Source organism: Ixodes scapularis, unplaced genomic scaffold, assembly GCF_016920785.2.
Source record: "Ixodes scapularis isolate PalLabHiFi unplaced genomic scaffold, ASM1692078v2 PGA_scaffold1__304_contigs__length_218370807, whole genome shotgun sequence".
Lineage (NCBI taxonomy): Eukaryota > Metazoa > Arthropoda > Arachnida > Ixodida > Ixodidae > Ixodes > Ixodes scapularis.
The window spans coordinates 15,649,490-15,664,378 of NW_024609846.1; the positions used below are offsets into that span (position 1 = coordinate 15,649,490).

At 45.8% G+C, this 14,889-nt stretch overlaps 1 protein-coding gene across 1 annotated transcript; it reads left to right on the forward strand.

Annotated features, from left to right (window-relative positions):
• Positions 1–277: 277 nt before the first annotated feature.
• Positions 278–14,861, forward strand: LOC121836176 (chymotrypsin-like protease CTRL-1). The gene is made up of 5 exons (XM_042290997.1): positions 278–380; positions 2,070–2,250; positions 4,319–4,448; positions 13,232–13,376; positions 14,665–14,861. Exons 1-5 carry the CDS (start codon positions 278–280, stop codon positions 14,859–14,861), a joined length of 756 nt encoding a protein of 251 aa, XP_042146931.1.
• The last annotated feature ends 28 nt before the right edge of the window (positions 14,862–14,889 follow it).

Consider the following 14,889-nt stretch of genomic DNA (forward strand, 5'->3'; position numbering starts at 1 on the left):
GCCCACTGAATACTGGGTGATAAGTTTTAAAACGAAGGGCACAGCATTAACGTGAGAAGTGTTTATTTTTTTTTTTTTCCTTCGTGGCCGTACCACGTACACGGCACGACGATCGGTTCGCTGAAATACGACCGCGATCGTCTGCTATCTTCCGTAAGCGATCGCAAGAGCAACGTGAGCCCCGAGGCGATTGGGGTAGCCTAGCCTCCTCAGCCCAATCGCGAGGGCCTCGTCCCCTGACACCCGGAGCCAGCCGATGTTTGTCCGCGTCTCCGGGATGCGCAGCGCCGATCTACCAAAGGTTACATTTCAAGCTAAGGCTACCAATCCTGGCTACGTGACTGAAGACAGAGGAGGTGTTTCACCTTCTCTGTCTTCAGGCACGTAGCCAGGATTTTGTTTCGGGGGGGGGGGGGGGGCGGCCACCCGTGGGGGGGGGGGGGCCCACCCGAGGGGGGGGGGGGCCCACCCGAGGGGGGGGGGCCCACCCATGACAAATTCCTGTATGAGAGGGAGGGGGAGAGGAGGCCCCAGAAAAATGGACGGTTTCGGGGGGGGGGGGGGGAGACCAAGCCCCATGCCCTCCCCCACCCTGGCTACGTGCCTGTCTGTCTTCCCTTCTAGAATACTCTCAGGCTGTGTTCCAAATCTCACTCAAATGAATCTTAGTTACTCCGGCCGGTAGTGTCACTTAACAACACAGATTGAAAAACGCCGGACGCGGGTAGGCTTTAAAACAGCGAAGTACAAAACCCTTAACCTGGAGTAAGATCGAGTAAATTTTGGAACACGGCCTCAGTCAGTAGCACCGATCGGAGATGAGGCATATCGTTTTTCGTGAACCTGAACTCTCGTACGACACCTTCCTGAACTGTCGAACGTTGCAAGCCTTGCGCCAACAAGCGCCTTCGCTTTGTGCACAGAGAGTCGTACAAAATAGAATGTTCTCAATTGTTTTCGCCGAATGCGGAGACCAAGTCGTTTGCTTCTTGCGTATTGCGGTGACGTCAGAACGACGCCGAGCTCTGATTGGTTTTGATCGAAAGGATAGTGGATAGACCTCAAAGCAAGCTGCCTTGAGGTCTGCCCACTATCCTTCAATCAGAGCCAAGCAGAGCTCGGCGTTCTGACGTCACCACAACCCCTGCAAAAGAGGCAGACGAACTTGCTCTCCGAATAGCTCCGCAACTCCAAGACGTCGCCAAAAAGATCGAGCTCCAGTGTTGTCGGAAAGCTCGTATGCTCCTTTAGCAGACGAACATTTTTCAACTTAACACTGCCCGTGGCGACACCCCATGAAACGCCAGGGGCTGTACCACGGAAGCGCATTCATTTTAGTAAAAAAAAAGAAAACAAGACGAAGTATGAGTAGATATACGAAGTTAGGTTCTTTATATTTTCGAGATGCGAATGTTATTTACTTCAGTTTCTGCGATTCGTAACCCCCCTTACACACAAACGCAAGTCTGTCTTTTCTGATGAGACCAATGTAGCTTGCCGTTGCCAGGGGGCGCGACCTGTGCCAATTGTCTGCAAATAATGTTCCACCAAAAGCCGTGTCAAGGTACACGATCGGTCCACACGGCCGATCCAAGGTATCAATCGTTTTTGTCTATCGATCATATTTCGTTTCGGTTCAATAAACTTTCTAATGGGGAGTTTTAGGGAACAGTTTTTTCTCACATCCGATACGGTACAATAGGCCCTCCGTACGAACTGCGCATGCGCTACCGCAGAAGACACTCATATGCGCAGTTCGTACCGGACGGCCCATCGTACCCTGTTGGATGTTCAAAAACGGTTCCCTAAGACCAACGGTATGCGCTCTGGCACTGAGCATGGTGAAACATCCTGCTCAGCGGCAGAGCGCAGACAGGGTGTTTTAGGTTTAAAGAGATTACCAGCATCGGTCATTCGTTCAACGCCCTCCGCAGATTGCAGCACTCTCCCAAGTGCCTGGCGGAAGAGCAGACGCTCCACCTTTCTTAGTGTTCAACGTAGGAACGGTGTACAGAATTGCGAATAGTTCGAACTTGGCTGAATCAATCGCACGTCCTCATGTTCTTCAGGGTCCTGCGGTGTTTCCCAAATCCAGCCAGTGCTCGATCCCGAAGACCGGATAGTCGGTGGAGCGACCTCCCTGCCCGGAAGCTGGCCCTGGCAAGCGCAGCTGCACAACTGGCTAGGAGGCTTCTGCGGCGGTGCATTGATAAGCGACCGGCATGTCCTCACGGCTGCCCACTGCGTCAAGTGGGTGGATGGAGACCCGCTCTACTCACTTCGCTGACCCAAGTCAGAGGCGATAGTGGGGAGTCTTGGTATATCGTTTCGGTACCTCCGATAACGATAACCGATGCTCCCCTGCCGCCTCTGCATTTGAGTACAATCGTTATCGGGCATCCTTGTCGGCTAGCTTAACTTGCGCCTGCATCACGAGTGGTAGCTCTGTCGCAATCCCGCGCTTCCTACGTACTTCTAAGTTTTCCAGATTTTACTTAGGAGTTGTTAATGTGACTCAACGAGTTTCTAATTGGAACCATATGTGGTTCCAATTATATGGTTTCAATTCGACAAAATAAACGTATACGTTTATTTTGTCGGCTTAAAAAGGTATTTAACAGGTGTTAATTATCTGACTTGTGAGGAATGGCCCCCTATATTATGTTCCATGCTTGGCCGTATAAGTCAACTACACAGATCGCATTAATGTACCTTTCACGGATATTTCAATATATCCATCCGAATCATAATCAAACACCCTGCATATAGAAACGTGTACCAGTTGTTTTCAGGATGGTTGTCTCTGCATTCTGCCGGGCCTCCCTCACCAGCTTGGAGATGGCGTATATTTTTAGTGACGCATCATTTTTTTAATATCATAATACGTTACGCCAATTTATTGTACGCCCCAATTCACTATGACGCATTTTTGGCAGGATCCCATTTGTTGATTGCAGACTTTTTTCTAAGTAAACGTTTAATAGATCCGCCGAATAGTGGCGACTTTTCTAGTGCAACATTCTTGTCAGCCCAAATATTTAACGTGGGTCGCGCAATTCTGATCCCACGACCGCAGGCAGGAATGTACACGGCTAGAAACTAAGGGAGAGGAGAAAACGAGAGAGCACAGAGGCGCCAGAGAGTGCTCTGAGTGGAAAGATTAGTGGTGAGACGCAGGTAACATTGTCTCTACTCACTATTCATAGCCTTCCATATACTGACAGAGCCTGACAGATCGCCACGAGAAGCGGCCGCCGAAATGGAAAACGTGGAGCGGCATACAACGGATGAGAGGAGAGCCACGTGACTGGCGCCTCGATGGCGGCGAGACGCCGAAACACACTTCTCCCAAGCGAACGAGTGTGTTTCGGGTCCTCGCCGCTGCAAAATCTGTGCGCTGACGTCCAGGTTTCCCGAGAAATGACTCTTTGATTGCCTGTGCCTCAAGATCCTCGCGCTCCAAACCTGCGACCGGTTACTCATGGCTCCGTCGAACTGCCAGGCTGTGTGAGCAAAGAGGAGGCTACGCACTATTCGAACACGAACGCCGAACACCGTCCTTCCACGCTCTTCCGGTACAAAATTACACGCCTTGTTTGTGTTTTTTCTTGTCTATTTTAGTTGTGTCTACATAAATAAGTTGTGTTTTGGGGGTTGGGCGGGGGGGGGGGGGGGGGGGGGGGGGGGTCGGATCAGGATTTTTTGTCGTAACACTGACCAACTTTGGCTTTGCTTTTTTTTTTTGCTTTTTTTTAATTTGGGGGGGGGGGTACACGCTGTACGTTGGTCTAAAGTGTGACGTGTTGCTTGACCTATAGTTTTAGAGCGCAGCTCTTAGGCGCCCGTTTCCGGCTTGGGCGGTGTCGCCGTCGGCGTCGGCGTAACCGTGAGGTCACATGATTCCCGTGAGGTCACGTGACCCCGGTGACGCCACATGACCCCCGTGAGGTCACGTGATACCGGTGACGTCACGTGACCCCCGTGAGGTCACATGGCCCCCACAAGGTCATGTAATCCCGGTGACGTAACGTGACCCCCGTGAGGTCACGAGGGTCACGTGACCTCACGGTTACCCCGACGGCGACGGCGAGGCCGACGCCGCTCGGAGGGAGGAGTAACAGGCAGGATGAGGTGGGGAGGAGGTGTATATGCTCCTCCTCCTTCCCTCCTCCTCCTTAAAATCTGCGCTCCAATTTGGAGTTACAGGGAGTTGTAAACGGCTTTCAGTTTCTAATCTCTATTAAAACGAGGAAGGTTTATTTTGCCTATTTGCTCGTGATCTGCATGCACATAAGCAGCGCAAATTATTTTAATGCAGGCGCCGTTTGTTACGAGAAATACGTGTTTCTCTCGGCTCTCGTCGTCGATCAAGAAAGGACGACACGGAGCAATTTTTTGATGTCGCAGAAATTTGCGTTCACCCTCGATACAACGAAAGTCTAAAACTGGTAAGGTTTCGAGCGACAAATACGGGCATGGCTGGTTTAGCAGTAACAAAGAAGGGGCAGATGTATGATATTCAATTGGTATGTTTTTCCCGTTACGCGAGCTTAATGTCACTGTACTATGACCGTGTTTACATGAATGCGACCGAAGCGCGTCGAATCAAGGAGGCACCAATCACACGCATCCTGTTTCCTTCCTCCTCCTTCTTCTACCCATCTAGTACAGATCGAAAGAGTCAAATCTTGATTGGATGCGCTACGGTCGCTTCCATGGCTGCGTGTACATGGATGCGATCCTAGCGCATGGAATTGGGATTTAACTTCTGATTGGAAGTAGATGGGTAGAAGAGGAAGAAAAAAAGAGACAGGGTTTGTGCGATTGGTCACTGCTCGATTCGGCGCTTTACGGTCGCACTCAGCCCATGTAAATGGAGCCTATGTTTCATACTTAGTGTACAACGCTGTCAAAACTGCTGGCGCTAGCACCAGGTTTGATGTCGCAGATCGTTTGTACGCGTCCTCCCGCGAACGAAACCACGCGCTCGCGCCAGTAGCTTTGACAGCGTTGTATACTAAGTATATTTGTATACAATGGAACCAAAGTACTGGCACGCAATGCCACTGACCAAAAAATTTCTTCGTTGTGGTGTAATTTCAAGGATAAAAGCGAGCGTTTTCTTTCAATTTCTCCTTCGCCAAGCTGGATGACGTATAGCTCGGAGGTCGCAGTGTTGGCATAGTCAACGTTACTAGATCACCTCAGTTGTGGAACTTCTGCGGAGGGGGTGTCCACTTTTACACGCTGCAGTTCACCTTCCGTCGTTGGAAGCGCTATTTCAAGTTTTGGTTTCATAACTGTGCGTTTCATGGAGTACGGTGAAAAGCCATCCAGACGCTGTGCTTCGCAATATACGTATTCTATAGAATACGCTGAAGTTACCACAGCAGCCGTCCCCCCTGGAATGGGGGCGCCTCGAACCGCGGGAGGCTAGAGGAACTGTACATGCTCCGCTTCCGGAGCAGAGTGCCGCAATGCTGCTTCCAGGGCGGCCATGTTGGATCCAAGGCCGCACTGCGGGAAGCGACCGTCGTTTCTGCTAGAGCCCCGGATGCGCGGATGGAGGCAGCATGCTCCGGCGTGAGGAGCAGAGAAGATGTAGTGCGGCGAAACGCTGTGCGTGCGCCGTCGTCGCGTCGTTTGTCTCCTGTTTCTCGGTATGCTTTCGGTAGAATGTAGTAGCCGACAAAAACGTCGTCCTTCTCAAGCCATAGCTACGCGATGTTGTCTGGTCCGAAGTTCCCGGATGTGCCACTCGCGTATCACTTACCGAGCGCCGCAGACGCGAGCTACGCGATCGTCCTCCGTGTCGTCTGCTTCCTAGACTTTGGAGACATCTTTTAAAACATCGCTCTCATTATGAAACAAAGCGATTATACTGTATTCAGTGGCTACACATACTTCTGAATGGTCAAGGAACCTTCCAATTCGTTCCATTTTAGTGTAGGATGTAGGATATAGGAAGCGAGAAACATGGTCCGCCCGAAACTTGTCACCTGGAAGGTCGCTTTCCCGCGCGAAGTTCTGATCCAGCTCGGTGCACGTGACCGCTTTTCCGCCAATTCGGAGTTCGGGGCTCAAGGAAAAGGAACGAGATACTCTGGCTCTGCAAGCAGAGCCTATGCAGTTACTCTGCGGGAGGCGAGCCGTTGGGGGAGAAGGTGGTACTGATCGTGCAAGCAGCGTCTATGGCAGTTCCGTAACTGAGCTAATCTAGTAACGTTGCCATAATGCCCCGAGTGACGATATTTAAAGGTGGCTCATATAGTGAACCCTGCGCATGGCGTGAGCATTCGATTTGGACTCGTGATACCTCGACAAGCATGCAGGGAGTGGCTGGTTTCGAATCGCTGCAGTGACGAGCTTAGAATAACCGAACAATGTCTGGAACTCAGAGCATGTACTGTGCCTTGCCAAACCCTGCGCGTGAATATGAGAAACCGCGACGGCATAAATTCTTCCCCGGACCACGTGGCCGCTTGGTCTGGCCGCGAGGTCAATGCATAAACGCTGCGCGTTTTTTTTAGACGATGCGAAGACGAAATACGGTATGTTTGATATGCTATAAAAATCGAGGATTTATGCAAAGTGGTATTAGCGAAAAGTGAAACGACATATTATTTAGACTGCCTGACGGACCTGCATATTTTACGTGTGACGTCACCCCAGCAGAAGAGGCGGGCAAATTCGAAACTCGGTTTCGCATCACTTTCATTTGCCTCAAGTACGTTTCTAAATTGAGGGATAATCAATAGGATGCAGGTAAAAGTAAACCCCAGGTATTTCGATAATTTAGTCACTTGTAGGATTTGGGCGATCGTCACCGGTCGCGTATTTGGGAGCTTCGCCATGCTCGGCTGCCTTCCGCACAACAAAGAAACTTCTTACGTGTATTTGTTTTTTTGTTTTTACTACAGTAAAAGAGCCAAATGTTCATAAATAGGTGTTATTGCTTTTATTTATTTTGTAATAAATCCAGAGTCATTGACGATATTATACCTGGTATTGATGATGGTAACTTTCGCTGACTTCAATATTATGGCATAAATTACGATATCAAATGTATAAAAGTAAAAACAAATGTCTGGTCAACAAGAAATATCGCTATTGACAAATGAAGTTAACTTAGCAAAACGCTCCATTTAATATGAGAGAAAGCTTTAAAAGCATATTTTTAAAGACCATTTTCAATAATTTTTCCTTGTTTTTGTATAAATACCCCTGAGAATGGTTTAAGATACCCAATAAAGATCAGATGCAATATCTCGTTTGAACATAAACATTTGTACATTTAAAAATACGATGTAATTAATCTTTTATTGGAAGATTCGAAGCTACGCCATAGCCGTTTTTTTTCCTTCCGTATTGTTCATTATTTGCTGGCACCTATACTCATAGTGTCGATTGGCTTCAGACTAACGAATAGTAATGCAGTGAGTCGTGTACAAATATAAAGGTTTTCATACACACGTCTAACTTGCGCTGTTAAAAAAAAACATTTGTCTAAATTGAGTGATGAAAATCGTAAGTCCATAAATATTACCCTTTGAAAGTCTTATCCTGGATGCTGTGACAGTACGACCACCAAAAAATATTGTTACTAATGCACCGAGAAGCCGAGAGGGAAATTTATACATTTTTCAACTGCCACCTCCCCACTCACGCTAAGCCCAATGAGAAGCTGGGCTTGACTAACCCTTTCTGGGCTTGACTAACCCTTTCTAAGTTTATTTTTGTTGATAACCGTAAAGTCCGCATACACCGTAAGGAATTGCACTGTTCCCCAAACTTAACGCTGCCATTAAATGGCCCGTTCCTGGCACTTTTTGTGCAGTTCTTGAACCTGCCGGTCCAACCGAGGTATCGTTTTGAACCCCCGACCACAATCCGTCATGGTGAAGACATTCCAACTGCTGCAGTGCCAAATGAAATTTAAGCCGCCAGCCATAATTAATGTTTAGCTAAACGAGTAACGACATCAGGTTTGAGAAGCACTGTACATAAAATTACATAACATATCGCAAGTTTCACAGGAATGTTTATTGTGACCATAAAACAACGTTAAAAATGGTGAATGGTTCACTTTTAGCAAATTGTTTTTACAACAAAATTAAAGGTCCGTTCTCATTTTGTCTTTTCGTCCACAAGTGGCGTACCGAATGTTCTTAAAAACGCTAAAAACCTAGTTCCTTTCAATAATTTTTTTTTTTTTTTGTCGCAGGAGGCGTGTTAGATTACTTAGTGAGAAAATAATTATAGGCGCTTCAGGGGCGACTAGCCGTACGAACTCATCAGCACGTCCAGTTATTTCAAATTCTGTCGATTGCGGTTCTGCTTATAGACCTTTCCATCGCTTATCACCTGGGAGAAAAATGCCGAGTCACTGGGCTGTGGAAGCAGGCGCAGCGTCTGATATACAGCACCGCAGAGCAACTGCGCATGCTCAGAAGGCGTTCCACAGCCCAGCCGACAAAGAGGGCAGCGCGCAGAAGGCGATTTTCGGTAACGTCGACAGTCTTCATGCTTAAACAATCCTCCCACGCCACGAAACGCGCTTGGCACTCCCCACATGCCGTCATAGCGTTGTCACCAAGAAAAGGAACAGAATGATACAAGTTTCGTCAATAACATGCTTTCAGGCCACTTTTGAACGAACATGTGCTCAAAAAGTGACAAAAATGAGGGGGTTTAAATTCAGTTGAGCATCTAGAGTAATGTGGTAACCCACTTTAACGGCCCCTACATGGTCACAATCAACGTTCTCATGTGCTTCCGGTACCAGATATTGTATGCAATTGTTTGTTATTCACCGCGGTTTCTTTAAGCGTTCTTCTTATCGTAAATATACAACAGTTAGTTTAAACGAGTGTACGTTCGCAGAAGGCTTAGCTCGAGTGGAGAAACGGCAGTTTCAAGAAGCAGAAGTTTCGTGCTAGGGCTGTCTGCATAATAAATATTTTTTATTTGCCTCAATGTCTCTATTCCGCATAAACCCTTTGCAGGAAAATATCCATAAGCTTTTAATTTTTGTGAAACATTTTAAATTATTATTTTACTTGTGATTTCTCAGATTTGTTCAAGTTACTAAGTTAGACGTGTAGGTAAACCATCACAGATTAAACATAACATCCCACCTAGGCATCAGCTTTATTTTATTTAACTGTGACTTAAAGCCAATGAATAGTGGTGCAATTGACGACGATAATGCTTCACATTTTGGAATAGAAATCTTGGAATATAACTTCAAATATATTGTCCTCTCAAATGTACGAATTTATGTCCAAAACATATATTACATCTGATCCTTATTGGGTGTCGTAAACCATACTGAGGGCTTTTCCTGTGAAAAAAAATATTCATAAATTTTCCATAAAGTTGATTTTGAAATTTGTACTTTTAGTGTTTACTGTCGTGTTCAAAAGCTTTTTTCGCATAAATTAATTTAAAACAGCGTTATTGTTCTTGTAGAATAAGTATTTTAAAGCTTTAATTAATTTCATTTATAATATACCATAAAAAACGTATTTACTCGATTGTAACGCGACCGCGATTGTAACGCGAGGGGTGAATTTTCACTGCTTCTAGCAAGAAAAAATAAATCGCGAATGTAACGCAAGGGGCGACTTGTAATGCGTCCGGAAAAAAAAAAAAAAAAGGCCAAGTAAAAACTATCGAAGTAGCGTGACACTGACACATGCATGAAAAATTGCATTTTTTTTCAAATGTTGGCTAGAAGCAATCACCTGCCTCAAGACGTTGTGAACTTGCTAGTCGTCGTCGGACGATTTCTCGGAATCCGAGTCCTCCTTCGCACTCTGATCCTCCCAGAGAATGTCGTCTTCCGTGCCATCGAGGGCATTTGAAAGCGAACACTTTTTGAAGGCACGAACTACCATGCTGTGCGGGAGGTCATACCAAGCGGCAGACACCCACTCGGCAATGACCGAAGCGCTCGGCCGTTTGATTCTTCCTGAGGGTGTCAGGGTTTGATCTTCACGGATCCAATCGTTGTACAGCTTCCGGATTCTGTCCTTAAACGGTTTGTTTAGGCACACATCGAGCGGTTGCAGAATCGAGGTCATTCCGCCGGGAATGACAGCAAGGTGTGTTTCAGTCTCTGCCAACTTCTCCTTGACCTCGGAGGTGAGGTGTCCGCGGAACGAATCCAGCACGAGGATTGAAGACGGGTGTAGAAGAGCACCTGGTCGGCCGGCACCACACTGTGGTAATCCAGTCAAGAACTAAGGAAGCTTCCATCCATCCCTTCTCCTGGCAACGCACAATGACGTTCCTAGGGAACGTTTCCTTTGGAATAGTCTTCCGGCGAAAAATGATGTAAGGGGGGAGCTTGCGGCCATCTGCCAAGCATGCCAGCATTACTGTTATTCTGTTCTTTTCATTCCCAGTTGTCCTAATGCGTACTTCTGGGGCACCAACGCTGTTCACAGTTCTTGACACAGGCATATCAAGATACACAGGAGTCTGATCTGCGTTGCCAATATGCCCCAATGGCATGTTTGAAGAACGGCGCAAATTCATCACGAAGCGCTGAAATTCCAGTAGTTTTCCTTCAAAGCCCTGCGGCAACTTTTGCCGGATGGAGGTGGTCCGGCGGGGGGAAAACCCGTTCCTCCGCATAAACCTCTGCGCCCATCCACGTGACGCTTTGAACTCCGTTCGCGGGATGCCCATCTGCCTAGCAACATCACTCGCTTTGAACTGTATCAGTTCAACGCTGACGGCCATGAGGCGGTTGTGCTGTTCTATGACGTAATGAGCAACACGCTGCTCCAATTCCAAGTAACGGCCGTGGTGAGGCCCACGGAAACCTTTTCGGCCCGGCGCGCACAGGAAAAGGCACTCCCGCTGGAGCCGCCATCCACGAATGGTCGACTCGTTTACCTCGAGGTTTCGGGCAGCGGCTGAATTGCCGATGTCTTCGGCCAATAAAATGGCGCGCCCCTTGAAGCGGGCGTCGTACTGTGCCCGACAGCTGCCATTGTAAGGGCAACCGAAGTGAGATGAAACACAAGGCAGCCAAAGTCGCCGATGCCACCACACACGACGAACGCAACGTGCACTCCGTCAGAGAAAAAAAAGGCGGAAACAAAGGGAGAGTTATTGGCTTGCAGTGGATACGAATGGCTTTTGGCAGGCACATGTTGCCAACATACGTCGCGGGGCGCCCAAATCTGGCGCCTTCAATTAGGTCTGGGCGTATCGTTGCAATTTTTACATAACTTTAATTTCGGTATTCGATTGTCCCGCGAGGGTTGACTTTAGGCAGCCATAATCTGGAAAAAAAAAACTCGCGTTACAATCGAGTAAATACGTACATGAGTTGTCATCATCCAAACCGGCCAAACTATAGTCAAATGGGCTAGGTTCAAAATGCTTCAGAGGAATAAAACCAAGAACACAATTTTATGAACATTTGACTCTTTTACTGTAGTTTGAATAACCACGTAGCATTTTTCTTTCTTGAGTTGAAAGTATCCGAGCTTTCAGAACCTTCCAAATACGCGATCTCTGACAATCGCACACATATATATATATATATGTATATACTGGGGTCACAAAAAAATACTAACAAGGCTTTATTTTTTTTTTAATGCAAAAATAAACTAGACATCGTCAAACGCTCATTCTCCGCCCAAAGGTAGCGCTAGAGGTCACAACCAGATGCCAAAGTTTCAGCCCGATCGGATACCTTATTCAAAAGTTATAAGTGATTTTCTGAAAATTTCAATGGGAAAATGGAGCCCATTTTTGACCGTTTTCGGTTTCTGGTGCCCATAGAGCCCCATGTATTCGAAAACTCCGTCGGCCGCCATTTTTTCATTGAACTTTTCAGAAAATCACATAACTTTAGAATAAAGAATCGGATCGGGCTGAAACTTTGGCATCTGGTCGGGACCTCTCGCGCTACCTTTGGGTGGAGAATGAGCGTTCGGCAATGCCTAGTTTATTTTTGCGGTGAAAGAACAACTTGACCTGAGCCCGCTCCTCCTGCAGGGCGGCTTATTACAAAGTGCGCTTGAACGCCTACAGCAGTGCTGATGCCACTTAGTCCCCCATGAGCCAATGCATTTTTTCGACGGTTGCCCGACCTGCCTAGGGGGCCACGCGTGTAAAAAAAAAATCAGAACATCGCACAAAAAAAAAGTATCTTTGCCCTCTTTGTCGTTTGTCAAAAAAAAAAAAAAAGAAGACGAGATGATAGAGGGTGGGGGTGCGTTTGTGAGATGTGGTTAATGAAGCAGGCGTGAAAAGGAAGCATGGTTCCGCAGAAGATAGCATTTATAATATTGGAGTCGTAATAGAATAATCACGTGCTCCATTTCGAGCAGAAAGTGCAGTACCACTTTGAAACGGTAGGTTTGGTTAATGCTCTTATTGATGCAAGTGTTCCTGGTCTCTCATTTATTCCTTTTTCTATTGTATTGAATCTGTATATTAGGAATGACTCTCGCTGTTCGCGCTCCCGGTTTAATCTAAATCCAGTTTCCACTGATGTCAAACATAATGCATCGAAATGATGCTCTGGGAGGCGGAGGTATTTTGAAGGAGGGAGGCTGAATTAGATTAAGAGCGAGTTCTGTGGTTGTTGAAGCGTAGAGTAAACGCTCTCTCAGTCTGTCCTCCGTATTGCATTTTGCATACTCTATACTCTAGCAAGTACGTTTGAGGAGTTGCACGTCAGTTCCCCTTCAATTTTCATTGAGTTTTGCGAATGCGTGCCTCTGGCTCTGTTTGTTTGCTGAATTTGCAGACTAAACACTGGGGTGTATTACAGGGCCTCCATTCGTTGTGTCGCGGCGTAGAGTTTAACCGAGAACTTTTACCGTTTCTATCATGTTGCCTGATCGTCTATAGATCAATCACGGTTATCTGTATATATATATATAGATATATATATACCATCAGATTATTCTTTCTGTTTGCGGCATAAAATATCGCATTTAGATTGCAGTCAGTCTGAACCACCCTTCGGTGTTCATTAATTCTAGTGACCTGGGCTGTATTCACAATTTATTTTTGGTAAAGTAGTTGCTTTTGTTGGCTATAATATGCTAACGTAAATAACCTTTCGATTGAAACCTCCATTGTATGGAAAGCTATAGTTAGTATTTATTGACAAGATAAGAAACCATTAAGCATTTTGTTGACGGATTTTGACAGCTCGCACACAAAAGTGACAAGTCGTGGGTTTCTTCTGGATTTCTAGGTCACGGTACCCGACATAGCGATCATCAAATTGAGTCAGCCAGTGAACATGACGAAAGCAATTCAACCGGTCTGTCTTCCAAAGAACGGAGACAAGCTGGGTTTGGGAGCAACGCTTTACGCCACAGGTTGGGGTGCCACAGATGGTGAGGAAAACCACAATTCATTCACATATTTCAATCACATGTTTCTACAATTAAACTTCAGTATTAAACAGTCTGGTGACGTCAAATGCTATTCAACGGTGATTCAGCATCCTGGTGTCGAATGTCGTACAACGTCAACTGAAATAAATATATGATTTCTATGCATATTTGCTTTTGTTTGGAATTCATATCTCATTATTGATAGCAGTGCCCCTCCATTGTCTCCATTGAACTCGCACCTTTTTTACTGCCAAAAAGATAAAGACAAGAAACGCAACGCCGACATAAATTGGTTTGATTGGAATTATGCACGTTTTGCAACCCGCGCTCATGAACTGAGTTATCAGTTCATCACAATTTATGAAGCTCATTGTCTCCTCTTCCTCTCTCTTCTGGTATCTTTCATGTGTTTTTGAGTACCTTGGCCGCGCTTCCAATCTAAATAAATGGCTTACGTATGTGTCCATGCTCAAATATAAATTTATTCCTTGGGGTTTCTCTACTGTATTAAAACTAAATTCTCATTTTATGATCCGTAAACGGGTCTAAGCACGGTGACTGAAAGCAGTGATTTCTGAGAGCTAACATTAGATATTCAATAAGTGCAAACCATGAGGTCCCCTCGTCACAAACCTTCACCACCGCCAGGTAATCTTAATAGCTATTTCGCATACTAATGAAACGAACACTCTGAGGCCCTTGTATGCTTTGTGTGGCTCCTTATTTCCTTGAGTTTGTTGTAATTTATTGTTTACTCTAAATATCGTGATGCCTGCGTCTCATCCGACTCCTCGTAAAATATTCATCGGATGGTATAAAAGTACGCTTAAATAATAAGTACTCTATGTTGTACGCTGTCTTTAGCATTACTACCCTATTGGAAAAAAAAATCTTCATATTTGTATAATAGACATGTCGGAACCTACAAACATCAGATAAATTATTGTATTATCTTATCCGTTCTCATATATATAGAGCTACAAATTTATGTATTTTTTAAACTACTTCCATTCAAACGTTTACTACCAAAACATTTCCATTTGGCCTCGCAATAAACCAAAAGCTGCATTCACTATTCCATCGCTATAGGTAATTAAAAGGCTGCATGCTTGAACCCTTTACAAGCAAACCAAACAAGCACACAACGCGATCCAGCTTCATCGGCTCCAGCAAAACTTCTAATATATTAATATTTTTTTTTGTTATTGCGCTAGAGACTGCACAACGTGCGCAACGTATTCATCGTGGTAAGTAATGCACATTTTATTTCTCATTTCCAATTTTTTAGGCTTACACACGATTCCGCAGGAGCTTAAGCAAGCCATGGTCAAGGCGATGCCAATTGACATCTGCAGGAAGAAATGGGGAGCCAACAGGATCTCTGAACTCATCTGCGCCGAACATCAATACGGATTTATTTGTGAAGTGAGTGTAATTATGGAGCACATCTGCGAAATTAAGCTCCTTTGTAAGCTCTTGTTTTGATCATTGGCATCATAAAATAACGGGACAA